Below are 27423 nucleotides of genomic sequence, written 5' to 3' on the forward strand. Positions count from 1 at the left end.
CTTGCTATTTTCCTAAGCAATTCAAAATTTACGTGCGTAAACGCACAAATTTCTTCATCAACAGCACTACTTATATACATAATTAGTTAGTTATCTACTTCAAAATCTATTCTTGTCTTGTTCAGTTTAATTTTTATATCCAGTACCCAAAGGGTAAATGGTATACTAATTTTGTGCGAATGTATGTAAGACGCAGAAGAAGCCGTGGCAGACCCCACAAAGTATATATATTCTTGATCACGGTGGCTAGCCGAAGTGGCAAGCCACGTCCATATGTCCGTCTGTCCGTATGTTCACCTAGATCTCAGACAGTAAAAGAGATAGAGACACCAAAATGTTGTACACAAATGCTCTATGTGTGTACGTTGTGCAATCACCTATATCTTAGAGACCAAATCAGGGGAGAGGGAGGGAAATTCCAAAATACACATTTGGTTTCCCTAGGTCTATTAGTCTCTGAGATATAGGTGATTATACGAATGGAAAATTTGCACAGCGTACACACATAAAGCATCTTTGTGCAGATCCAGGTGTTCATACGGACAGACGGACAGGGCTAGATCGACTCGTCTTACCATGCTGATACGTTTTTCCGCTCCCGCAAACCTAATATGCTCTTGTACATTTCATGTACAGATTATAAAAAGATTGATGAATTTACCAAACGTGCGACTTCTTATAATTGATAGGCCGTTCTTGGGGAGGTGGTCTATTCATTAACAAACTTGTCCTTTCTCGGACTGGAGAATCTGGATACCAAGTTTAGTTTTTCTAGCTCATACTTTCTGAGATCCTTGCATTCATACAGACAGACATGGCTATATTGACTCGTCTTGCCGTGGGGTCTGCCACGCATACTTCTGCGTGTTACATACATTCGTACAACACCAGTATAGTCGCTTACTCTTAGGGTACGATTATTACAAATTTGTCCGCATAAAAAAATTTGTGTGAACTTATTGTGCAAAATATCAACTACCTGTGCTTGCCATGGCTACTCTACTTGCCTGCTAAATGCCGAGTCCGAGCTCCGCTCCATGCTCTTACGCCATGATTCGCGTCGGAATGCAGACGAGCGACGACCGCGTCCACTGCCAGTATGACCTCCACCTGGCCCCCCACCACTGCCCCCACCATCGCCGCGGTCTCCACTCGCTGCCGTAGCCGATGACGGCCGCTCAATAGGTCGGTAGAAATTCACGCAGATGCCATAACGCGTTTTCCCCGAATCCTTGTCGGTCAACGCGAACACAAAGGAAGTCATGTCACGAATAGCGGAGCCAGTGCGGCGTGGACCCACGCTGGTACAACCCTCTGGCTGACAAAAGTATACCATATCCAGGGGTAAAGGAAAGTCCGCGTGGTCCGATGGTGGATAGCGACGCAGAAGATCGGGCACCTTATTACAAAACAAACGTGGTTTTGTGCATCCGTTTAATGATGTTAGCTACAATGACTGAACGCTTACCTGCACTGGTGGCGCTTTGCTACCTTGCATACCCTTTGGCATAGCCGGCGTCGTGTGTGCCCCCACAATCGCCATGTAGTCCACCAGGCGTGGACACAGCGACAACTTCTGCTGATCGGACATGTCCCCTGAAGCGGCCTCTGCGTTCGTTTACGTTCGCGGAAACTCGATAACCTCTAGCAGCAGCTGCAAATATGTAAAGGCAGATATATAGGAAGGGTAAAATATGGATAAAATGTCAAACTTTAGCAAATCTGGGGATCGCCCGTAGAATGTACAAGGGTAGAGACCATAAGCCCATCCCATTCTTCCTTCGCCTGTAGCTGAAAATTTTACAAACAAAATTTTGAGCTCGTTTTCCCCCTTTTGGAGCTCAAATTTTCCAAAACCGCTTCTTATCGCCAATCTACACTATATAAATATAGATTTGTCAATACACATATACGTTATAAATTTACTGCAACTTATTTGCGGTAGCTGGTTAAAAATAGAAAAACAGCAACCAATACTGTCGTTTTTAACAAAAAGTTATGAAATCATTCTTAACATTGACGACAAGGGATGAACCACAAGCAAAACGCCCTCGCATTTGTGGCCTATGTGACGCAGTCATTGACTTCGTCTGATGATAAGTATGAGTGGATGTTGGGTCGGGGAGTGCCTATGACGTGGGCATAGGCAACGGCCAACAATGTTGTACAGCTTTTGTTACCCTAATATTACTAAATCGGGAAGGAGGTGGACAAACAATCACAAAATATATAATGAAGGCAACAAAAGCAACAGTCACAACCGGTCCAGCAGCAACAAAAAAGGAAGAATTACACATTTAAGATTCATTTGTACCTCAGTTTAATTGAATAAGTCAGGAATAGGACCAAATCGTCACCTGTTCAAATGTACCAAGAGCGCTAGATATATCTCGCAACTTTTGAGCTTTACGATATGGCAAACATTTTCTGCAGTACTTCAAAAATATCGGTAAGGCACACCATAGTAATGCATTATTATTATCTCGTCCAAAAGGACGTCAAGGCCTGACACCATGCCTAACACTTCTTCAAAAAAACAACACATCGATGCTGTAATTTCAATTTAGCAAAGTAACGCCAACAAAAACATCGCAGTCATAAGCTTGAACACATGTTGCCTTTCACGGCATGGCCACGATATTGCGCCGGGAATATTTTCCATACCATAAGCATTTCAGAACGGCCAACACGAAAATAAGGGCTATAAAACAACAACAGTCGGTTGCCCCGACTGTGAAATACTTGTACTATGTTCCTATTCGCACAATAATTACAGAAAATGTAAAAAATTAAGAAAATTTAACAAATACAAACAAAATGTTAATTATTTGTTGATCTTTTATAGCATCGTCGGGATTAGATAGCTTGCGAAAACTGTATATGTCTGCACATTCACATCAAAATGTTTATGTCTATAATCTATGCGTGCCTGTGTGTGAGCGTGAATGTAGTACAGAGTTGAGCAACAGCTGCGGGCAAAACATGGGCAGAGACTACGCTTATAACTATAACTTTACATTTAACCTATTGTAATGACTGAACATGAGGACACATAATCATTAACTGCCAAATATTTTGAATTTATGAAAATCTGTACATATATTAAATTTGGCTTTTCTAGCTCTTGTACTTTCTAAAATACTTATGTACATATAGACAGACAGGCGGACATATCAAATCATCTTGTCATACTGATAAAAACAAGAAACTCAACTCTTAAATACGCTGTACCACCCCACAAAAAAAAAATAATAATAATTTTACACTTCGTGCCACGCTTAGGCTCACGCGTTGGTGTTGCAAATTCCGATTTTGTGCGTGGCCGTGCGTATTCGTCTTGAGCCAAAAAGGCACGACAAAACACGCACGAGCAAACACGAACAAATGTTGTGTATGTTGTGTGTGTGTGTGTGTGTGTGTGAGTGCCTGTAAAAACAACAACAGCTGTCATATATTCATATACTAGCAGGTTTTGCCCGTTTTTTGCTGGGCTAAGTAAAATGTGCTTATAATTATAAGTTTATTTACTATATGATATCCTTCTTTCGACGTTCTTTAAAGTTTTTTCAAGAGTTCATTTTCCAAATAGCAAATAAGTACAATAAGTAGTATGTATGGTTATACGTACATACATACATACCTATGTATGTATGTACATATCTTCGTTACGCACCGGGCGGACTGCCAGTCCTGACTTAACTGTGTGCTTCCTCAGCACGTTGTACACACGGCCGAGTTATCCCCGAAAAGTCCGACGCGGGACATTTAATTTTGATTTATAAATCGGGACGTCCCGCCAAAATTGGAGCGTTCGGCAACGCTGATATGTACATACATTTAAATTTTTCATGCAGGCGTTATCCGCCTATATACATACATACATATATAAGTATGTATTCAATTTTTTAATTCAACACTAATTTGTGTCTTCAATTCCAAATATGATTGTTGTGAATGTAAAAGGTGCTTTTGTAAATCGCATGAATAAACTCACAAAATAGGCTTAACGATAAATGACTCTTCGATTTGTTCAGAGTATATTTGTAGCGTTGTTAGCTAACACTAAAACGGTAAGTCGATGTAAATATGCGATCAGCTGAGATGCTAGAGATGTGCATGTGTCGGATGCTCTATGTGTTAGAGCATCAAAACTATCGATAGTTGAATCCGTCGATACAATCAATAATTCCATCGAAGTTTGAATGCAATTAACAGAAAATTTAAATAATAACATCTTATAATTTATTGAGATCAATTAGAACAAATCATATACAAGCATACATATGTACATCTGCCCCCAACGTGAAGAAGAATATGCGCAGGTCCGCCTTCGGTTTTTGCTTTACTATCGCTTACGCAGTCGTTGCCTAGCGACGGTAACTGTAAACTTTTGACATTTTGCCTTTGTTGTTGTTGTGTTTAGTTTTAAAAATTTGATTTAAACCCATAGAACATTATTTGTTACAATCAAACAACAGTGCTCGATTGTACGATGTATACATACATACATACGAATGTACATACATACGAATGTACATACATGCTATATATGTACGTACACAGGCATACATACATACATATGTGTGTATATATGCATGCATGTTTCTCTTTACTTCTTAGTGGGCACCTTCACTATTATAGGATCCTTGAGCCCAAATTTCAGCTTCATAGCTCTTGCCGTTTCGGCTGTGGGCTTTTGATGCGATTTCCTTTTGTGCCCCATTTTTTTTACAGAAAAACTGCCATATTTTAGTCCCCAAAAAAATTTCAAAAAACCAAGTATACAGTTTTTCTTGGAATTTTTCTGAGAGTATATAAACTAAGTTTAAAGTTAAACAGATAAAAATTGTAGATTTTTCATACAAAAGTTCGATTTCCCCCCTTTGGAGCTCGAATTTTGCTTTTACTGTTTTATATATATAGAGATACTAGCAGGTATTGCCCGTCTTAACCCGGCTCAATATAATGTTTCCAATTGTATTTATTTTGTGTGTGCATAACCTACCCATATGTTTTCATGGATGTATAGGAAGGTGTTATTGCGGATCTGGCAATATTATTCTCCTCAGTGACCACGCTAAAAGCTGTCGCGTTGTCCGTTTTAGATCCATCGGTGAAGAGAAATTTCCATGCTGGGAAGTTTGATCGGATACTATTGAAGTTTGTTGTGTATATCTCCTTAGGAGTGATGTCCTTTTTATAATGTGCGAGTTGGAAAATGATTGAGTTGGTGTCAAAAAACCAGGGAGGAAACTTTTGTTTATATCTTCGCTGAGGGGATATTATTATGTTGAGTTGCGAGGCGTTTTTGATGATGAGTTGGAGGCTTGATGGGATTCGTTGTTCTTTTTAGTATATTTAATCTATTGTTTAGTGACTTTATTAATGTTTTAACATGTTCGTTCCAAGAGTGCTTAGTGTCAAAAATTAGTCCTAATATTTTAAGGTGTTGTGTTTTAGGTACAATTGTATTGTTTAATCTAATATCTATGTTTGTACATGTATATTTTTTACATATACTATGTAGGTGTGATGACTTTTCACTTGAAATTTTGGTGCCACTTAAATTGCACCATTGGTTTATTTTAACAAACAGATTATTAATTTGTATGTTATAGCCGGCTTTTGGGTTAAATATTAGGCAGAGATCGTCTGCGTACATCGTATGTGAAAAAAAATTATTTTGATTAATTATATGGCTTAGTTTGTTGAAAGCTATCAAGAAGAGAGTCACTGACAATGGAGATCCCTGCGGGATACCGTTGTGCAGTTGTTCTTCTCTTGAGAGGGTATTATTAACTTTTACACGGAATCTTCTGTTGCTAAGGTAGCTGCGTATGTAATTTATTATTTTTGGTCCGAGCTTCCATTCATATAGCTGTTGTATGATGCAGTGAATTCCTACTCTGTCAAAAGCTTTTTCCATGTCGATGGAATGAAGTGAGACATAGTTTTTTGTGGATAGACTCTTGCAAATATGATTATCTATTATTAAAAGAGGGTCTATGGTCTACCATCTATTTGGTTTATATGCGTATTGGTTTTGGGAGAGATTGTTTTCTTGATTAAGAAACCACATGATTCTTTTTGATATTATTTTTTCAAGGGTTTTTGAGAGACAGGAAAGGAGTGATATTGGGCGGTACCCATTTATTGAATTTTTTGATTTGTTGGGCTTGCTGATAGGAATGATTGTTGCTATTTTCCACTGCTGGGGGATGACACTGGTATCTAGTATTCTGTTGTAGAGGTCTAATAGTTTGTTGATGCCGGCTGGCGGTAAGTTTTTTAAAATTTTATAAGGTATGTTATCAAAGCCGGGCTTGGAGCCTTTTAGACTGTTGAGGCAGGACTGGAGTTCTGTTTTTGTAATGGGCGTTTCGATAAGTTTGGCTTTGGCTTTCGGTATATATGTTGGGAGTGATTGGGCTATGTGTCGGTGTTTGTTTTGCCTGAAGGAATCTAAAAAGTTTGAATCTTTCGAGTAATCGGACCAGACTTTACTGAAAGCATTTGCAATTTCGCTTGAATCACAGGTGTTGTCTGACGTGGTCTCTATTGCATGGATGTGCGTATTTTTCCGGACCCCTGTAATTGTATGGACTTTGTCCCAAAGCGTTTTTGTTGTTGTTGTAGGGTTAATGTCTTTCGTAAATTCTACAAAGGAGGTTTTTTGAGCTTTCTTTGCTTCATACTTAAACTTTGCATTTGCTTTTTTGTATCTTAGCATGTTTTCTGTGCTTAATTGTCTTCTGAGATTACCAACTATTTGATATTTGTTGTTGCTGCATAAAGTTATTAATGAAAACCCTAATGCCAAATGCACTAAACAAAGAACAAATTACTTTTAAAAATGTTATATAATTTTCAATTTATTAACATTTCTTGCTCTGTCAGTGCAAGACGAATGTACATACATACATATGTAGATACATATGTAGATACATATGTACATACATAGATGTACACATATGTATGGACATTCACACATTAGTGTCTCACATTTTGCTTTGGCTATTTCAATCGTTTGCACGCAACTACACGAACAGCTGCTTGCATGTGTGTGTGTGTATGTATACTGAGTTGTCCCCAACTGTTTGATATTTTGTATTGTTTGTTCTGCCTGCTTTTGTAAAATGCATATTATGAAAATCCTTGAATGCAAAGTTGTAGATTTAGTTACGTAGATTACATTACATTAAATTTTAAATCGATCGGACTAAATTTATAACACAAACTTTTCATTTGAAATAGTGAATAAATATTAAAACCCCAATAATTCAAGCTCCACAGCTCCATAATTCAAGCTCCAACACAACGAAAATCTAAGTATGCAGTTTTGTTTGTATTCTCTAATTGATTTTAGAAACTAAGTTTTAAGTCGATCGGTTGAAAAATGCGGATTTTTCAAACAAACTTTGGAGTTACTTTTCCCCCCTTTGGAGCTCGAATTTTCCAAAATCCCTTCTTAATGCACATTTACACTATGATAGGATACTTGACCCCAAATTTCAGCTTTCTAGCTCTTACCGTTTGGGCTGTGGGCTGTTGACGCGGGTTCCTTTTGTGCCCCAAGAGAACCCCAATAATTCAAGCTCCAACAAAAAATTTAAAAAACGGAGTATGCAGTTTTCGTTGTATTCTCTTTTATTGATTTCAGAAACCAAGTTTTATGTCGATCGGCTAAAAAATGCGGATTTTTCAAACAAACTATGGAGCTCGTTTTCCCTCTTTGGAGCTCGAGTTTTCCAAAATCCATTCTTAGTGGGAACCTAGACTATGAAAGGATACTTGAGTCCAAATTTCAGCTTCCTAGCCATTACCGTTTGGGCTGTGCGTTGATCACCAATCAGTCAGTCAGTCAGTCAGTCAGGACAAACTGTTTTATATATATAGAAGAACCAAATTTGAACTTGATTGGTGGAAAATTGTAGATTTTTCATACAACCGTTGGAGCCCGGTTCCCCCTTTTGGAGTTCTAAATTCCTAAAATCCCTTCCCGCCGTGAGAGGGATCTTGTGTCCAAATTTCAAAATCCTAGCTCTTACCGTTTGGGCTGTGCGTTGATTGCACAAACTGTTTTATATACATATATAGAGATGGCTGCAACTTCCTGTTAAACCGGCCTATCATTACGAAACTTGGCATACGGACTTATAATCACTAACTTTCCGAATTTCAATGAAAAATTCCAAGAAATACGGGAATTATGGACAATCAATGGTGTTTTTTTGGGCGGTGGGTGGGGGGGGGGGTTGTTTAGCGGGGTGGAAGGGAAATTCCAAAATACACATTTTCTGCGTATTCACATATGCCATTTGTATGTTATTGTTGCTTCTTTGTCATAATTAGTAATGCACACATGTACAAGTACACAAACACGCATAGACACGATTCTGATGTAAATGTATTTTGAATTGCGCTTAATGGAATAAAGTCGTGTAAGAATATATAAAATTTAAAATTTTCAAACCGTGTTAAATCAAAACCGTGTGAAAACAGAATTGGTTGTATTCCTGTGTAATTTTACAACAATATAATTATTGGCGCGCACTCTCAATACCAAATATTGAGATGATGATTTGCCCTAAACTATCGATAAAAACAAGTAAAAAAGCTAAAGTCGCGTGTCCCGACTTTGAAATACTCTGTACATATCTTTACAATAATTATAGAAAATAAAAAAAATTAAGAAAATAAAAAAAAAATTTGATCGATTTTACCTCTCTTGGTATTCGAACTCACGTAAAGGGTTTATAATTGCACATTTACATAGCAATTGCGTCTGTGTGAGTGTATGTATGCCTATGCGCATCTATTCGTGTCTGTGTAAGCATTTTAGCAGTCAACCAAAGAGCAACATCAACAACAGCCGCGGGCAGCGCTTGAGCAGCGCTGCAGCAGCAAATATATTTATGGCTATAACTTCTCGTTAAATCGGTCTATCATAGTGAAACTTGGCATACGGACACATAATAACCAACTGGGAGTATTTCCCAGTTTTTTAGTCCCAATTTTTTTTTCCCCAATTTTAGTACGAAATTCCAAGAATTACGGGAGTTAGAGAAAATTGCGATTTGCGGTGGAGAAGGGGGAGGGAGGGAAATTCCAAAATATACATTTTCTGCGTATTCACAGAAGGCACCTGGGATAATTTGGTGTTCCTAGGTCTTATAGTCTCCGAGATATAGGCAATTATACGAATGGAAAATCGGGAAAACACCCATAGGGGGGAAGTGGGGGGGGGGATCAAAAAAATAAAACAAACTCGTACAGAATACACACATAACGCATCTTCGTGCAAAATTTGGTGTCTCTCTTTTATAGTCTCTGAGATCCAGGTGTTCATACGGACGGACAGACAGACAGACAGGGCTAGATCGACTCGTCTCGTCATGTTGATCAAGAATATATATACTTTGTGGGGTCTGCCATGCCTCCTTCTGCCTGTTCCATTTTTCAGCTCCCGCAAACCTAATATACTTCTGTACATTTCATGTACAGAGTAAAATAAAGATGAACCTGCCAGTTTTTATAGCCTGTACCCAAAGCGTGAAAGGCAATACTAGTTTTGTGCGCATGTATGTAACACACAGAAGAAGGCGTGGCAGACCCCACAAAGTATATATATTCTTGATCAGAGTGACAAGCCGAGTCGATATAGCCATGTCCGTCCGTCCGTCTGTATGAGCGCAAGGATCTCAGAAGGTACTAGAGCTAGAATAACCAAACTTGGTATCCAGATTCCCATAAGCCCTAGGCAGGTCAAGTTTATTTTTTTATTCTGATACACCCCCCACTCCCCCGCAATTCGTGTTTTTTTTTTCCTAACTCCCGTAGTAGTAAAATTAGGTAGCTAGATCCCGTTAGTGATTATGTGTCTGTATACCAAGTTTCATCATGATAGGTCAATTCTAAAGAAAGTTATAGCCATAAATAAAATCGTTGCTCATGCGCTGCCCGCAGCTGTTGTTGTTGTTGCTGCTTTGGTTCAACTTTATGCTGCATACATGCACGCATATAAACACGCATAGGTTCGTGATGTAAATGTATGCTGTTAAAACTGAACATAAACATGTATTCTTATTTAATTTAATTAATTCATTCATTCATTCATTTTTTTTAATAATTTTATTTTTTTTATTTTTTTAATTTTCCTTTTTTGTGGAGAGTACAGGCTATTTTACTGTCGGGCTTGCTCGGCTGTAGCGTTCTCTCTTGTTTTTTATAGTTTTTATGTGAGCGGTGGCAAAATTAAAAGCGGGAAAAAAGCTTAACACATTTCTAAAAAATCCAGAATATGCGCCTCCAGCAGAATCAAAATGAAGAAGAAGAGCGAACTTGTGGGCGTAGTGCGTTAAATTGTTTCGCTAATAACTTTTCCGACTTAACCGATTTAAATGAAATTTTAAACAAAAGTAGACATTTAAATATAACAAGAAAGGAATGCTAAGGTCGAGCAGGCTCAACTCTTAAATACCCTGTACCACCCCACAAAAAAGTAATTAAATTAATTAATTAATTTAATTAAATTAATTAATTAATTTAATTTAATTAATTAACTAAATTAATTTAATTTATTAACTAAATTAAATATAAAATATTCCATTCATGCATACATACATTTACATCAGAATCGTGCCTTATGCGTGTTTGTGTACTTGTACATATGTATGTATGTGTGCATTAGGCCTGGTTATATGGCTATAACTTTCTTTCCGATCATTCTATCATAATGAAACTTGGTATGCGGATATATAATGACTAACCTAATGTGACTACCAAATTTTAGTTCAAAAAATTCCAATAATTACGGGAGTTATAGAAAATCGTTAATAGGGGGGAGTGGGGGGTGGATCAGAAAAAATGAACAAACTCGTCCTTACCAAGTTTGGTTATTCTAGCTCTTATACTTTCGGAGATCCTTGCGTTCATACAGACAGACAGACGGACAGACGGACATGGCTATATCGACTCGGCTTGTCATGCTGATCAAGAATATATATACTTTGTGGGGTCTACCAAGTCTGTGTGTTCCATGTGCACTCGCACAAAACTAATATACCCTTGTACCCTTTGGGTACAGGGTATAAAAATAACGTGCACAAAGTTTGGTTTATGTAGGTTTGAAAATGTAGATAGTATTGGTGAAATTCTGTAGAGAAAATAAAAAAAAAAACAAAATAAACTCGTTTAGACTAGGGACTAGGAGTGTTTACATACCAAGTTTGGTTAATGTACGCTCAGGCGTTCATCCAGACAGATTTCTCTCGTCGTGATAATTCAGATATTTCATCTCCAAAACATCGATTTATCGAATTTTGAACATTTGGGCTTACGAAAGGTGTGTGTACGGTTTGTTCCGCACAAATTGACTGACGACCGAAAATTGCATTTTAACCATTAACCACTCGCCGTATTCACCTGATATGGCACCGTGCGACTTCTACCTTTTCGGAAAAATGCATTTGCCCATGAAAGGAAAGCGTTATGCAGACGTAGAGGCCATTCAAAAGGATTGCACCGGCATACTGGCGGCCATACCGGCCAACGAGCTAAATAGCTGTATTGAAGCAGAAGGAGACTATTTTGAATAAAATAAATTGATTTTGCTGAAAAAACCATATGGTCTGTTTTTTTTAAGTCCTGTTTACTTTGGAACACACCTTGCATTCCGTATAGACTCCGAAACCGCTCAACCGATATTGCTCAAATTTTGTGGCAATATTCAATGGGGAATCCTGTGAAGTAACGTTGCGATTGGTAAACACAATCAACCATCGTTTTCTGGCTTATTTCTGCTCATTTTAATATGTTTGACAGTCACATTTTACTGTTTCTCAGTGTTTCATTCGTAAATAAATAAAATTGTAAAATCTAATTCTAAATCTAATCTAATCCTCCCTTAAAAGACGCCTCTTTTATCCGGACACTCTCTTTGGCGGACACTTTTTCTAAAAACATTCGATCGGTGTATAATGTATTTATGTTCCCCGTTAAGCGGACACTCCCCTTGGGTGGACAAAAATTGGCCGGCCGTGAGTGTCCGGCCACTGTAAAAAAATGCAGCTGAAAATGCCGATGAGCGCGAATAACGTTTGCAAGATCTTTGCGAAAGGGCATCTACGTATAGAGCCAAAGAAACGGAACAAGAATGGAAGTTGTGGCTTTGGCAAATGCGCGAAAGGGCATCCACATCTGATCTAAGAAACACCAAGGGGGCGATGGACATCCTTTGTACACACGACAAAAGGTGGGCGACAGTGGGTACTCAATCAAGGACGTAATCGAAGCCATAAAAAGCAAAGGACGTATTGAGAAAGATGTGACTTTGGAAAGATTAAAAAGCACTAAAATTCAGTGGCGCAGCAACGCAAGCCGGAAACGCTAGTACATACATTTTTTATTTTATATAGAGACATATGTTTACGTATGATGAAACTTGACATACGGCCACATAATCACTAACGGGATGTAATTACCAATATTTGAGTTCAAAATTCCAAAAATATGAAAAATCGTGAATAGCGGGGGAATAGGGGGTGCATCTGAAAAAAAAACACAAACTCGTTGTGCCTCGAACTAAGGTTTAAGTTTGGTTATTCTAGCTCTTATACTTTTTGAGATCCTTGAGTTCGTAGAGACGGACATGGCTATATCGACTCGTCTGGGGTCTGCCACGCCTCCTTCTGTGTGTTACATACATTCGCACGAAACTAGCATACCCTTTCACACTTTGGGTACAGGGTATAAGAATCAGCCAAACAAATCGCGCATAAATTGAATATTCGCTCAAAAGTATGCTACGCAAAACTTATACGGCTACTGGAGAGCCATAATTTGACTGGCCACAAAAGCAACCCCCAAGCTCATGCCCCATAATAGTCAACACGTTTGTTGTAGGCAGAGTTGTGTGTGAAGAGAAGAAGGGTGCAGGTGGGCACGAATCAGTTGGCTTTTTGTCATAATTTGCACTAGACAATTTGCACAAGGCAATTTGCACAAATACAAGCACAATCATACGAATACAAGCAAACATATACGTGTATAAACATATATGCTATAAGTATGTGTACACACGCACACACATAGCGACTTTCCGCTCTGTAGCTGAACATGAATGCGCGGAATAGCTTACGTTCTCGCGTACGCAAGTTCGTACGCAGCAAGGTCACTGGAAAAATCGTTAAGAACAAAAAATACAAATGCCATCAGCAGCAGCAACAGTAGCGAATGTGTCGATACTGGTGCGCTGTTGTTTGTGTTAGTTAGTATACACATATATATCAGTCTGCCAGGCTGAGAGAAATTGGCCTGGTTTGCCTTTGTTAGGGTTTCCTCATTGCTCTCAAGGAAAAATACACGAAAATGCGCCTTAAAATTAATTTGATATTAATGCATTCAACTCACCAACTTTATTTAATGTTCGATTCTTAACCCCGTGCTCTCAATTTGGCAGCATTTTAGTATATTAAATTAGCGTTTCTTCTCTTGCTGCTCACGCAATTGTTGCTCTTGCTATCCTTGCTTTAATTTGTGTAGCTGGAGCTTACATAGCTGATACAAAACGTAGGTTCAACATACACACACAATTAAAAAAAATGTTCAACTATTTACAAAGACGCGTTTCTATACTTTTCTATGCTTCTCCCTTTGATTTCATGCTACAGTTCTCCTTTCTCATCTTTTAAGGTGTGTGTAGCTACGGTTTTAAACTTCTACGTACGGCTGTTATTGCTACAGCTTTCTGAGCACAATTTGACTATGATTTCTGCGATTTTGTGTTTTTTTTTCGGACTGTCAGGCAATGCGACTTCCCTGCATGCTATACGTGGTGCGACTGATAACATGCCAGTACATAATGGCCGTCCATGGATTGTCGCAAATCGCAGTCACTGTCGTCGCGACACTTCATTAATACATGATTCAGTGTACCATTTGTGGTGAGTTCATTTGAAACGGCCCTCAGTTCACCACACCCACATTTGCACCATTTTATATACCCTGTACCTGAAATTTGAAATGGTACAATGAAATCGTTCAGTGTAACACCCAGAAACTAATAAGACAAGCCAGCCTGGACATGGAAACCGCATATTTCTAATATTTTTGGTGAGTCCTCCCTTTGCTACAATGTGGTATGGGGTGAAATAGTACTTTTGCATATATTTATATATACATATGTATGTATGTAGTACATAATACATACAACATCGAATAGAATGAAAACTAACAGTTTTACATTTAGTGTAGTGCGAATGTTTGGAACACACAGAAGGAGATCAGACAAAACGTGCCAATATAGCTACGTCCGTCTGTATGAACTCAAATATCTCATGAAGTATGTATAAGAATAAGGAGTTACACAGATACACCTCCAATTTAACAAAAACAAAACATGTATTATAACTGTATGTATTCGTATTCGTGGATCATCATAAACGAAGTGAACGAGCCCGATGTTTTCGTAACAAACCAATCATGCCCTAAGCGGAAAAAGAATAGTGGCTCCTTTATGAACGATAAACAAATATTGCTCGATCATACAAGTTGCAGGCGATTACGGAATTTATGTGATTGATTTTTTGACAAAGGTGAAACAACATACCCGTTACAGCTGTCTAACCAATCATGCATATGTACAAGTATGTATAAGCTCGCAGAGATTTGATTATGATGTAAATGCATGCTGTTGAAACTACATATACATGAACATGTCTCCACCTTTGTATATACATATGTATTGAATAATTTGTATTTAATTTAATTAATTAAAGTTAATTTTTTTATGTGGGAGGTTCAGGGTATTTAAGAGTTAAACTCGCTCAACTTTAACATTCGGTTAGTGCTTATGTGTCCTCACGTCAAGATTTCGCGACACGAGCAATTGTAAAAAGTTATGACCACAAATGTATCTCCCCATGTTGCTGCTGCCTTGTCTCATCTAGGTTCTGCACAATTATGTATGTATGTATGCACATACACTTAGGCACACATCGACACAATTCCGATATTAATGTATGCTGTATAAACTATGAATAAACATACATACATACATGCTATGTATGTATGTATGCATGACTCTACGTACTTGATATAATTAATTGTATTAATTAAGCTCAAACAATTCAATTATAAAAACAATTTTAACATGAATTTTTTTGTGAAAGTGGGTGTAGGTAATTATTACTTTAACTGTACATACATATGTACATATGCATGTCTAATACAAGTACATTAGAAGTTTCTTCATCTTAAATTTTGATCCACCAATTGGTTCAAATAAGCTGGGAGACAGTGTATGTCTGTACATACAGTTAGATTATTAAAAGAAATACCGAATTATAAAACCATATATAATAGCATATATTCCAATTTCATATTTTATTTATTTTAAATAATAGCTAGTTAAAGGTATCCTTGGAAGCAGTGAAATCAGTCTGTCTGGGTTGCAGACTAGGCCAGATGATTTTGGTGAGGAAATATTTGTGGTGAATTTGCTGTGCTTGTTGGAAACGAGCAAAGTGCTTGCCTTCACTTTCCATGCCGCACACAACTTGTTGGATTTGCATGACGCACTCTGCGCAAGACAACGATGCTCTTTTTAGCCGAATGCTTCCAGCGGAGCGTACACTAGCGGAGCGTTGCTGGACATCGATTAATTTAGCAGCGTTAACAGGAAAGCCAACACGAGGCGACTGTCACAGAGCGTGGAAGCGCATGATCTCATCGAAATTAAAAGCGTTAAAGTTTTCACAAATCATGTGGTTTTTAATCTGCAGCCATTACATATTTTTGAAAGTTAACAACCTACAGTAAACTGTAAAAAAAACTTTGTATTTGATAAAATGTTACAAAAATGTATGCAACATATAAACGGTAAACAAGGAAAAACCATAAATTTGCATACCCAAGCAAGTCCACTCTAAAAAATAATTACCATACTTCCCAGGGTATGCAATATTAAAAACTACACATTATGTGCTATGTGCCAAGCTTAGAATTAGGGAGGACACAAATTACAGCCAAAGCTGCAAACCGCGTTGATAAATGCACATTCGTACCGGCACATGGTCACGCTAGCGTTAGCATTAAAATAAAGTAGCACAACTATAGAAGTTGTTATTATTAAATAAATTGTAAATAAATGCAACATAACAGCCTTCTCCGTAAATGGGATCTCAAAATTGAGGCATCTAGTGCAGTAAAAAGAGTGCGGGATTCTCTAAATACTGCTTCCACACGTTAGAGAACCTTGCCATAGTGACGCCATCGATAATACGATGATCTGCCGACCAGCTTATACTCATAACCTGAGCTTTGACAATTTCATTCTTTGCATTAAAACGTGGTACAACTTTGGTGCGTCCCATGGCGCCAATTGCCACTTGTGGTGGCATAATACAGGGATGCGTATAGGTGCCGCCCACCTGAAAGCGAACATAAACGAACATAAATCTCAAAAATTGCTCGCTCATACTTACAATGCCAATATTGGATAGCGAAAAGGTTCCGTCCGCAAAGTCTGTTGGCGTAAGAGTTCCTGAGCGTCCACGTGCCACCAACTCGTTTAAGTCAATAGCGATTTCGACAATATTCTTTAACTGACAATTCTTAATGTTAGGCACTACAAGACCCTGCGGTGTATCAATGGCTACACTAATGTTGTGCGCATTCTTGTACACAACAGACTCGTTAACCAGATCCAGTGAGCTGTTAATAATCGGATACTTGGTCAGTGCAATCGAGGCTGCCTTGATGCAGAAGGGCATGAAGGTCAGCTTAGGCACATCACTCTGATGAGCAAAAGATTGCAATTGTTCACGGAACATGACCAAGTTGGTCATGTCGACCTCATCGCTGTAGGCAAAGTGCGGAATATTCTACAAGAGCGTAATTGGTCATGCAACTGATTGGATACCACTAATAACAGTATAATTACCAATGATTCTGACATGGTTTTTAGCATGGCCTTGCGTACGCCCTTTAGAATTTCAACACGATCCGCTGCATTATTGTTGACAGCTGGCTTGGGAAGCGCACTTTTTTTTGCAATTGTGGGATGTGGAATGTTTGTGCCAGATGGCACATGTCCAAGATACTCCAGTACGTCGCCTTTAAGAACGCGGCCATTACGACCCGTTGGCGGAACCTGCGACAAGTCCACCTTGTTTTCCATGGCTATACGGCGGACCGCAGGCGTTGCTGGTACAATAAGGCGACTTCGTGAAGCATTTGCCAATAAAACCGGCTGGCTTTCTGTCGAATGTATTTGCGGCTGCTCCGAATCGGAGGAATCGGAGCTGTCGCTCTCTTCATTCGGCACATCAAAATCAAGCAACGGTTTGCCAACGAGTGCTATATCATCAATGCTATGATAGATTTTTGTTATTTTTCCATCATAGCGACTGGTGATCGTCACCGATGCCTTGTCCGACTGTACCTCGCAAAGATTATCGAATTGCTCAACCGTGTCTCCAACTTTAACGAACCTGGGGACAGGTATGCATAACAAAGTGGATATGTACATATAAATTTGAACCCATCTCACCATTCTTTGACGGTTACCTCGCGTATACCTTCACCAATGTCGCTGAGATTGAAGGATACTATTTTTTGCAGGGAGGCAGTAACATGCAAACCACGAAGTTTTTGTGCCATCTGTATTTAAAGTTTGTGTTTTTTAATGCAATTGTTCAGATGCGCGCGAACCATTGAAATCTGGCAACAATAATCTCAATAAAATAATCGCGCGCTCTCTTTCGCACAACGGAGATATCTTGCTCTTACACTTCCAACAATTGGTGGTTATGTAATAAAATTGAAAAACTTTGCTGTCAAAATCCAATGGCTTAGCGAGTTTCTTAGAGAATTTCGACATGTGATCTAAGCTTTGCTCCTCCTTTACTCACTACTAGTTGACGCGACCGATAGGTCCTAAGCAGCCAGCTTATGGCGCTGTTTCTAATAAAATGTGTGGCCATTTAGGGATAAATTATACGTGGTTGCAAGAAATAACTGAAACATGCAAAATAGTACTTTAAATTTCAGATTTGATTTTTAGCAGCTTAAATACCTTAATACTACAGTTAACAGTGTCCGCCTGTCGTCACGCAAATTGCACATTCGACTGACCCAAACTCACAGGCTTATCATTTATTTACTGAACTATACTTGTACGTCAGCTGTTTTCTGTAGTAAGATCTACGAGCGCCACCTGGCATGTATATCATTCAAACATCGATATCGACAATAACTCTACCGGCAAAATGTCGATGTATCCCATCGAAGAAAACATCGAAGTTTTTCTCACTTGAAAATCCCAAGTCAACTATCGGGAATGTCCGCAACTAAATCGAAAACGAAAAATGAAAACCTGTCGATAATAGTAACATCGATAGCTATCATGCTCTAAAGTTTTATGAAAAAACGATGTATGTCGGGCATTCCTATCGTGAACTTGAATTTACAATTACAATTCCGATAAAAAATAATTGTGAAATATATTTTAAGAACTTGCGTTTTATTATATAAACCAAGGCTAGGAAAATCGAGATTGAAAGCTACAGCTTGCCTTACTGTCTTTATTTCTGTACATAATTAGTGTGCACTCGTAAACTTGAATTTACAATTACAGTTCTGATTAAGATAATTGTGAAATAAGAACCAGGGTTTTATTATATAAACAAAGGCCATCAAGAGGAAAGGGCCATTTCTTTGCTATTCATACCGCTTTAGTTATTTGGTCTTAGTCAACAAAAAACCTTTTATATTGCGAACATGGGCAGTGTAACATCAAAAGGAGTCGCTCAGGCCGCAGCTGCACCTAGTGGAATTGTAGCCGCCGAGAAACCAAAGTGCAAGGCTTGTTGTGCCTGTCCCGAAACGAAGCGCGCACGTGACCAATGGTGAGCCGTAGTGGCTGCAACTGCTTTATGAATGTATGACGCAACATTACTGATTATGGTATTTCCTGTTTTTTTATAGCATTGTGGAGCGTGGGGAAGAGAACTGCAGCACGCTAATCGAAGCACACAAGAAGTGTATGCGCGATGCTGGCTTCAACATCTAAATGGCTACGAAATGTACCGGCCGGCAGGCCGGCCGCGTGAACACTATGCTCCCAGTACTTAAATACGGCGGACACGAACATAGACGAAAAGCTTAGCAAACTTCAACACCCTTAGGATGGAAGAAGCTTGGAACTTTTCCGCCGATCAAAAAGTACATGATAGTTCCCAATCTCAACTTATTTGTTTTTGTTGTTTGTTATGCTAATTTAGTGTTAAATGAATGAACGAGCAAATTACCAAAATTGTTCCACAACCAAAAACTTTATTGACATAAGACTTAAGAATCAGATGAAACTCAGAGTGCGAAGTGCGACAACGAAGGCCATGTAGAAGGTGATGAGCAACATTGTAGCAAATGCGATGATCCGCGCTGGCTGAGGGATCGGATATATGGCATAAACTAACGTGTGAATAAACCGCGCTATTGCAGCCACTCTGAACAAATTGCACGCTACAACCTGACTGGGATTTGTACATATGTACATCAAGGCCATGATGAAGTACGGTAGGATGTTCTCCAAATCATTACGATGGGCCCTACGTAAAAAGGAGCAATTAGTTCATGTTCGCATGTAAGCTGATTAACTCACCTGCGCACACGCTCGACATGTGGATCATCAAATTGCACTTCAACGTTTTTAAAAAACAAGTCTTCATGATTGGGGAAAATCTGGAATGGCAAGGTATATCAATATAAACTGTTCCATTATTTAAAGTCAAGCGACGGGTTGCTCTTTTTTCTTACGTCGCAATGTCAATATGGTACTAGGTCCAGTATTTGGATATGATATGAATGATTCAATGCTTATGAGCTAATGCCCTTACCTTGTAGCGGAAACGTTGCAACGCCGTCAGTAGTGACATGAAGAGCATCTTAACCACTAGCGCCGTTGCCCAGAAGAGGTAGCAACAGAAGATAGGATTATCAACCGTCAGGAAGTTGCTGGCTTTCACTACCGCCGTTATTGTAGCATTCATTGTTTGAGTTGACATTTCAACAAAAATTCAACTTTTGTATGTTTTTGCGTTCCGTGCTGTTTAAGTTTATTTTGTCGAGTGACCCGTTCATTTAGTTAACTTCAACCAGTTAGTCAATAAGTTAGACGGGTGGTTTAAGCACCTAACAATGAAACAAGCTAAACTGGTTTCGAATTGCGTCTGTGGTATTGACTGCGGTAGTGTTATATTTTATTACAGTATTTTTGTATGCGAAGTTCCACTTAAAACTTAAACTTCTAGAGGAAAAGTGCAAGGGCGGCATTAAACTAAGCAAGAACTTAGACAGCATACATGACAAAGACTCATTCCAAAAATTCGCAACAGCATATATTTATATCATGTTATTCGACGATGGATGATTCTTTCGGGCGGTTGCTTCTACAAGATAGGTTTATGTAATTAGTTTCATCAAAATATTTAAAAACTGACGAGACGAATCGATATGGCCATGTCCGTCTGTTCGCCTATCTGGATGAATGCATAGATTTTGGAGACGGATAAGCTCACATTCGCCAAATTTGGTATGTAGACTCTCCTAATATAAAGGCAACACGAGTTTATACTATTTTTTATTTTCCCCCTCCACCCTCAGTACTACGCCCACAAACTGCAGGAGGTGGTTCGGACTTCTGTTTTCTGCCGCTGTGGGCGCATATAACTTAGCGCCGGAAGTTTGTTTTGGGGTATTTCACTGTTGGTGCAAGCAAGAATGTACCGTTCTCTCTAGTTAGATATACAGATTTTTAAGGAAATATTTAGTTTTGTGCGAACGTATGAAACACACGGAAGGAGGCGTAGCAGACCCCACAAAGTATATACATATGTATATTATTGATTCCTTGGAGATTCGCACTCACCTGCATATTTACATCGAAATTGTATCTATGCGTATGCGTGGCTTTGTGTACATATGTATGTATGTACATATAAGTCATCCGTGTACAAATTTGATGTCTCTAGCTTTTATAGTCTTTGAGATATACATATGTATGTACATATGTACAAACGTGCTCATACGGACAGACAGACAGGGCTAAATCGACTCGTATTGTCATGCTGGTCTGCCACGCCTCCTAATGGCTATAATATATTGTTTTATTTGCATAATATACTCTTTTGCCCCTTAGGTACAGAGTATGAAACACGAAAGGAAAGGTAGAGTAGAGTGCGCTCTACTCTTCAATAGTGAATCTGAAGAGAAGTGAGACTTTGTTGAGAGAATCTGGAATGCTGGATCGGCAACGTTTTCTGTGACAAAACTACTTGCACAGTAATAGTCGCACATAAATGAACAGCAAGTAGACCAGCTGGTGAAATTGAAATTATGAATGGAAACAAAAATCAAGAATCAACAAATGCATATTTTCAATCGGTTAAAAGTATTCAATCTTCAGATCTCTAGTACTGTCAATAAGGCCAAGGGCTTACTTTTTTTTAAAAATTATACTGTTACAAATATACCTTAAATTAAACTTATAGTTAAATACAACTTAAGCTAGGTGTTCAGTCTTAATTACAATTTAACATTTATCATTTTCTAGGATAAATTTTAAATTCCTTTCTTGTTTTGTCACGAAGTTTGGAGAAGCGTGTTATATTGGACTTATGGAAAAGAATATATCAACTTAATCTGCCTACAGCAGGGGTGGGCACCAAATTTTAAATCGGGAGTCCTGCAACAAAAATCACCGGTACAGTACGACACATATACTACGTGTATTTTGTTTTTGCATCAATTTGCTTGTGCTTCTGGCTGGCGACAACTGCATGTGTTTTGTTTTTGTAAGTTCGCTCGCGATCGATCTTTTGGTTGTACGTCTGGGTGGCGCCACTTATCAAAAAGTAACGGAACAAATTTGGTTATACTAGCTCTTGCACTTCCTGAGATCCTTTCTTCCATACAGATGTACTGTTAATAGACAGGCTTTGTGGTGTTGTCCAAGATCCATGATTAACAATCTGGATTATTTTTTAATTATATTTTTCTCTCCACATGTGGGATTACATATGTACATATATTGAATGCGCATATGCCTAGTATGTAATTTTGTTGTCCTGCATGTGTCATTTGGACTTGAGTTGGTTGGTTAATTCACCAAAGTGACGTTTAAATTTAGTGTAACCAAATTAATAACTTGCATTTACATTCGGCTACAATTTAAATCAGCGGTGGGCACGTAGTGCCTCTTTTGGCTCCATGTGCTCTTTACGCTATGTTTTGGAAGTGGCGCCAGCTAGACGCTCAGTAGATTGATGCGAAAAGAACATTTTCAGTAGGATTTACTCATAGCTCTACCGGTGAATCTACTCTGTACATGAAATGTATATGTATTAGGTTTGCGGGAAGTGAAAAATGTAACAGGCAGAAGGGGGCGTGGCAGATCCTACAAAGTATATACATATGTATATTCTTGTTTAGCATGACAAGACGAGTCGATCTATGTCTGTCTGTCCGTCCGTCCGTATAAGAGATAGAGACACCAAATTTAGCACAAAGTTGCCTTATGTGTGTACGCTATACGAGTTTGTTTTATTTTTTTTATTCCCCCCACTTCCCCGCTATGGTGGTTTTTCCGAAACGTCGTTCGTAAATTCGCCTATATCTCGGAGGCTATAAGAGCTAGGACATCAAATTGAAAGTCAAATTCATAATCGGGACACCCGACTTTAGCTTCCCTACTTGTCATACCCTGTACCCAAAGGGTACAAGGGTATATTAGTTTTGTGCGAGTGTACATGGAACACACAGAAGGAGGCGTGGTAGACCCCACAAAGTATATATATTCTTGATCAGCATGACAAGCCGAGTCGATGTCCGTCTGTCTGTATGAACGCAAGGATCTCAGAAATTATAAGAGCTAGAATAACCAAACTTGGAATACCGATTCTCCTGAGCCCGAGAAAGGACGAGTTTGTTCATTTTTGCCGATGCACCCCCCACTCCCTATTCATGATTTTCTATAACTCCCGTAATTCTTGGAATTTTGAACTAAAATTTGGTAGACACATCCAGTTAGTGATTATGTATCCATTATGTATGCCAAGTTTTATTATGATAGGTTGATCAGAAAGAAAGTTATAGCCATATAACCAGACCCAATGCACACATACATACATATGTATGTATGTACAAGTACACAAACACGCATAGACACGATTCTTAAATTAATTAATTAATTTAATTTCTGCTTTTGTGGGGTGCTACAGGGTATTTAATTAATTAAATTGTGTTTAATAATTTTTTTTTTGTGGTACAGGGTATTTAAGAGTTGAGCCCGTTCGACTTAAGCATTCCTTTCTTGTTTTATATTTTTAATATTGTCCACAATTCCAAAGCTATATGAACTTGCTACTGTTGTTTAAACTTTTATCAAAATCGCTAAATTCTAAGAAAAGTTATTAGCGAAAAAATAGTACTCCAGTATTAAGCCTACAAATTGCAGCACCCAGTCCGCTCTTTTTCTTGTTTGGGTACATGGTACTTTATTTCGGGCTTGGTCGACGGTACCCCGTTCTATTTTGTTTAATTTCGCTGGCCCGTCACAATAAGCTCCGCATAAACCACGTACGAGTGAGGGAGCGCGCTAAATTTACATGCTCTGTTTTTCCAACTGCGGCTGGTATTTAATTTTTGTTTCTATCAATAATGGGCAAAAGTGCATATTCCGACTGAATAACAACATTTTTGAATTCAACTGTTTTTATTGTACAATATAGGACAATATCCTACCTTGTAGCTCCTTTATATCAGGGTATTGGGCTGATCTTGCACTTGTTTCTCAAAAGTGGTTGTAGAACCACACTAATTTGTAGAAATTACCTTTGTTAAATAATATGCTGTCATGCCCTCGCGTCCCTCATGGCGCTGACCCTTTGTAAGGGTAAGGGACTAATCTGCTCTACCAGCAGGCGCTTCGAACTGTGAATGGCCAAAATGCATTGTGGGTACTGATGAGGATCTTCGATGCCCGTGTGCCAGTGGTTAAATGCTAAACACACTAGCAAATAGATGTCCCGCTCTAGCATCTTGTGACAGCCGACGAAGCCTCGTACCTGTTTTGAAATTGATACCGTATAAATGGAAAATGGAAGTAATTAAATCAGTTGTGCCGAAATATATAGTGTGGTGTTGTAGATAATTTAGTCAAAAATTAAATGTTTTATATACCCCAATACACTCTTGATACCAATCTAAATATGAAAGGTAAGAGTCAGCGGGCTCAGCTCTTAAATACCCTGTACCAACTCTCACAAAAAAGAAACAAAATTTAAAAAAAAAAAGAAAGGAGAGAACAAATAAAATAAACTCGTGTAGCCTAGGGACTAGGAGCATCCACACATTAAGTCTAGTTAGTATGCGCTCAGCCGTTTTCGAAATCCAGGCGTTCATCCAGACGGATCCTGCTGATCAAGAGTATATATACTTTATGGGGTCGGAGATACTTCCTTCTGCCTGTTACATACTTTACACAAGCTGTTCACTAGTGAACATAGATTTATGAATAGCAGGATACAGGCTATTTAAGAGTTGAGCCTGCTCGACTTTTGCATTCCTTTCTTGTTTTTGTTGTGGGTGGGTTGTAGTGCTCCCGATTAAAAATTTTGGCCCCACCGCTGATTTAAATGAGAAGAGAAGGGAAGAAAATAAAGAGCAAAGCAACAATGAGTGTCGTGTGTACTAGAACTCTCGATCAGCAAGACCGCGTGAAGCAATTGGTCGAATCGTATGTTTTTTGCTATACTTGACAACTAGATTAAGCTACAGCGCCGCTCTATAGAGGGTATAGAGGTCACACCCCATTCAGTACCGAAACGATTGGGGGAGGCGCCAATGCAAACAAACTTTCAATTGAGGCACTTTATAATTTCAGTATAATGTCGCCCGACATAGCACTTGCATACATACATACATATGTATGTATAAATGCATGTATTTATATGCATACATATGTACATGTATGTGTGTACATAAGTACGGTATGTATATGGATACTTGAATTACTAATGCATACATACATATATACATACATATGTATGCATATTATAGTATGACAGGGACGCATTTTTGTTATGTCTGTTGATATGTACGAGTATGCATGTACATACATACATAACAATCGCGACCTATGATCCGCTTTTGTGTTTTTTTGATAAGTCAGTGTACATTTGTGCCGTTGCTTCAGTCTCGACTTCAAGCTATGGCTGCAGCCTGACGCTCAGTTGCACTTAGGCAATGGCGCGATCGTTACGGCGTCATTCTCGGCCGCAGCGGACAATAACAGTTCATAAATGTACATACATATGTACATACTCTGTGGAACTATTTGTGTCGTACAGAATGCTGCGTATACATTGTGATCTCAGTTATTTATGTACTTACATACATATGTATGCACATACATTCATTCATACATACATACATATGTACATTTATACATATGTATGTACATATATTCCTATCGAAAAGTAGACTGCGTCCAAAGTTCAGTTGTGGTTACCGCAACTAAATTGTGACTAAGCAGCGACAAACTCAACGATGCCTACCTCTATTGGCATAATGTGCGACGTCGTATGTATATATGTATGTATGTATGCACGTATGTATGTATGTATGTACATACATATGTAAGTTTTGCCCGTCTTTCTTGGGCTAAGGTTTTTTGAGTGCAATTATAAGTATATTTATTTATGTATGTATACATTTTTTTATCCAACATTGTGCTCATTTTCAGAGAAGAGTCTTTAGCAAATTACTTTTCTAGGTACCGAAAACTAGGGCATACGCAATAACAAGAACAACAAAAAGATAAACAATGTTTTTGTAGCCTGTACCCAATAGGTAAAAGGCTAAATTAGTGCCGTTGCACAGTTGAATGTACTTATGTATATAACACACAGAAGGAGGCGTGGCAAATCCCACAAAGTATGACAGTGACAAAACGAGTCGATATAGCCATATCTGTCCGTTTGGATAGACGCAAGGATCTCAGCAAGTACAAAAGCTAAAATAACCAAACTTGGCATCGAGGTTCCCCTAAGTCCCAGGCATATCGAGTTTGGTATTTTTTTCTGGTATATCCCCCACTTCCATAACTGCCGCAATTCTTGGAATTTTTGATTTACATTTAGCAAATACCTCCAGTTAGTGATTTTGAGTCCGTATGCCTATATTATAGGCCGTTCATAAAGAAAGGTTTAGCCATATATTTAATCTCTTCCCAAGCGCTGCCCACAGCTGTTTTTGTTGTTACTGCTTTGGTTCAATTTTGTACACTCGTACAAACACGCACAGACAGGATCCTGATGTAAATGTATGCTGTTAAAACTGTACATAAAGATAGGTCTCCACTTTTGTATGTATGTATTGAATAATTAATATTTAATTAATTTTTTAAACATTTATTTCACAAATAATAAAAAAATGTTTTTTGTCTCTTTTGGGGGAGTGCCTACAGGGTAGCAGGACTGTAGCATTCTTTCTTGTTTTCGATTAGTACTAAAGAAAATGAAATATTGTATTTTCAGGAACTGTATAAGTTGCGACGGTCCCAGTCCTTCTTCACCCCCGTATCTTACAGTGGTAGCCCCCTGAAAGCAAATCGGACAGTGAAATACCCTGTACCCAAACAACAACTTCCGGCTCTGAGTTTTATCGCCAGTATCAGTTTGTGGGCGTAGTACTGGAGTGAAATTGTGTCGCTGATAACATTTCTAAGAATAAAAAAACAAGTAAAAAAGCTAAAGTCGGGTGTCCCGACTTTGAAATACTCTGTACATATGTTTACTAATTAAAAAAATTTACTAGAAAAAAAAAAAGAAAATTTAAAAAAATTTGATCGATTTTACCTTTCTCGGCATTCGAACTCACGTAAAGGGTGTATAATTGCACATTTACATAGCAATTGCGTCTGTGTGAGTGTATGTATGCCTATGCGCATCTATTCGTGTCTGTGTAAGCATTTTCGCAGTCAACCAAACAGCAACATCAACAACAGCCGCGGGCAGCGCTTGAGCAGCGCTGCAGCAGCAAATATATTTATGGCTATAACTTCTTGGTAAATCGGTCTATCATAGTGAAACTTGACACACGGACACATAATAACCAACTGGGGGTATTTCCAAGTTTTAGTTCGAAATTCCAAGAATTACGGGAGTTAGAGAAAATCGCATTTGCGGGGGAGAGGGGGGAGGTAGGGAAATTCCAAAATATATATTTTCTGCGTATTCACACAAGGCATCTGGGACTAAAATTTGGTGTTCCTAGGTCTTATGGTCTCCGAGATATAGGCGATTATACGAATGGAAAATCGGGAAAACCCCCATAGGGGGGAAGTGGGGGGGAAAATCAAAA

At 38.5% G+C, this 27423-nt stretch overlaps 4 protein-coding genes across 4 annotated transcripts in view; 1 reads left to right on the forward strand and 3 right to left on the reverse strand.

The window, feature by feature from the left end:
* The window catches only part of LOC115629898 (MAP kinase-activating death domain protein), a 55215-nt gene extending 41389 nt beyond the window's left edge, over positions 1-13826 (reverse strand). Inside the window, exons 1-4 of the mRNA XM_030526499.1 lie at positions 13636-13826; positions 13411-13557; positions 1469-1654; positions 1008-1399 (exon numbers count right to left, since the gene is read on the reverse strand). Of these exons, the coding sequence (XP_030382359.1) occupies positions 1008-1399; positions 1469-1591 (515 nt within the window). The 5' untranslated portion in view covers positions 1592-1654; positions 13411-13557; positions 13636-13826. The remainder of the gene's footprint in view (positions 1-1007; positions 1400-1468; positions 1655-13410; positions 13558-13635) is intronic.
* Positions 13827-15788: 1962 nt separating this feature from the next.
* On the reverse strand, positions 15789-18203 carry LOC115629863 (lipoamide acyltransferase component of branched-chain alpha-keto acid dehydrogenase complex, mitochondrial). Its single transcript, XM_030526451.1, has 6 exons — positions 18077-18203; positions 17913-18018; positions 17552-17661; positions 16943-17492; positions 16485-16883; positions 15789-16430 (listed from the first exon to the last, which is right to left on the reverse strand). Exons 2-6 carry the CDS (start codon positions 17982-17984, stop codon positions 16197-16199), a joined length of 1365 nt encoding a protein of 454 aa, XP_030382311.1. The 5' UTR covers positions 17985-18018; positions 18077-18203; the 3' UTR covers positions 15789-16196.
* Positions 18204-18505: 302 nt separating this feature from the next.
* LOC115629885 (cytochrome c oxidase copper chaperone) lies at positions 18506-26839 on the forward strand. The gene is made up of 3 exons (XM_030526484.1): positions 18506-18908; positions 18988-19756; positions 26598-26839. The coding sequence occupies exons 1-2, from the start codon at positions 18781-18783 to the stop codon at positions 19070-19072; spliced, it is 213 nt and encodes a 70-aa protein (XP_030382344.1). The 5' UTR covers positions 18506-18780; the 3' UTR covers positions 19073-19756; positions 26598-26839.
* On the reverse strand, positions 19358-20873 carry LOC115629884 (microsomal glutathione S-transferase 1). Its single transcript, XM_030526483.1, has 3 exons — positions 19899-20873; positions 19664-19743; positions 19358-19610 (listed from the first exon to the last, which is right to left on the reverse strand). Exons 1-3 carry the CDS (start codon positions 20064-20066, stop codon positions 19358-19360), a joined length of 501 nt encoding a protein of 166 aa, XP_030382343.1. The 5' UTR covers positions 20067-20873.
* Positions 26840-27423: the final 584 nt, after the last annotated feature.

The sequence above is a fragment of the Scaptodrosophila lebanonensis genome, unplaced genomic scaffold (genome assembly GCF_003285725.1).
Source record: "Scaptodrosophila lebanonensis strain 11010-0011.00,11010-0021.00 unplaced genomic scaffold, SlebRS2 tig00000168-arrow-arrow-pilon, whole genome shotgun sequence".
Lineage (NCBI taxonomy): Eukaryota > Metazoa > Arthropoda > Insecta > Diptera > Drosophilidae > Scaptodrosophila > Scaptodrosophila lebanonensis.

Excerpts from the sequence above, each read along its gene's own strand:
- LOC115629884 (XM_030526483.1), bottom strand. The coding sequence starts at position 20,066 with ATGTCAACTCAAACAATGAATGCTACAATAACGGCGGTAGTGAAAGCC. Across the intron at positions 19,744-19,898 it reads TGCAACGTTTCCGCTACAAG|ATTTTCCCCAATCATGAAGA; the intron begins GTAAGGGCATTA and ends TTGCCATTCCAG. Across the intron at positions 19,611-19,663 it reads CATGTCGAGCGTGTGCGCAG|GGCCCATCGTAATGATTTGG; the intron begins GTGAGTTAATCA and ends CTTTTTACGTAG.
- LOC115629863 (XM_030526451.1), bottom strand. The coding sequence starts at position 17,984 with ATGGCCACACATTTTATTAGAAACAGCGCCATAAGCTGGCTGCTTAGG. Across the intron at positions 17,662-17,912 it reads ATCGGTCGCGTCAACTAGTA|ATGGCACAAAAACTTCGTGG; the intron begins GTGAGTAAAGGA and ends CTTTAAATACAG. Across the intron at positions 16,431-16,484 it reads CGCTATCCAATATTGGCATT|GTGGGCGGCACCTATACGCA; the intron begins GTAAGTATGAGC and ends GTTCGCTTTCAG.
- LOC115629885 (XM_030526484.1), top strand. The coding sequence starts at position 18,781 with ATGGGCAGTGTAACATCAAAAGGAGTCGCTCAGGCCGCAGCTGCACCT. Across the intron at positions 18,909-18,987 it reads AAGCGCGCACGTGACCAATG|CATTGTGGAGCGTGGGGAAG; the intron begins GTGAGCCGTAGT and ends GTTTTTTTATAG.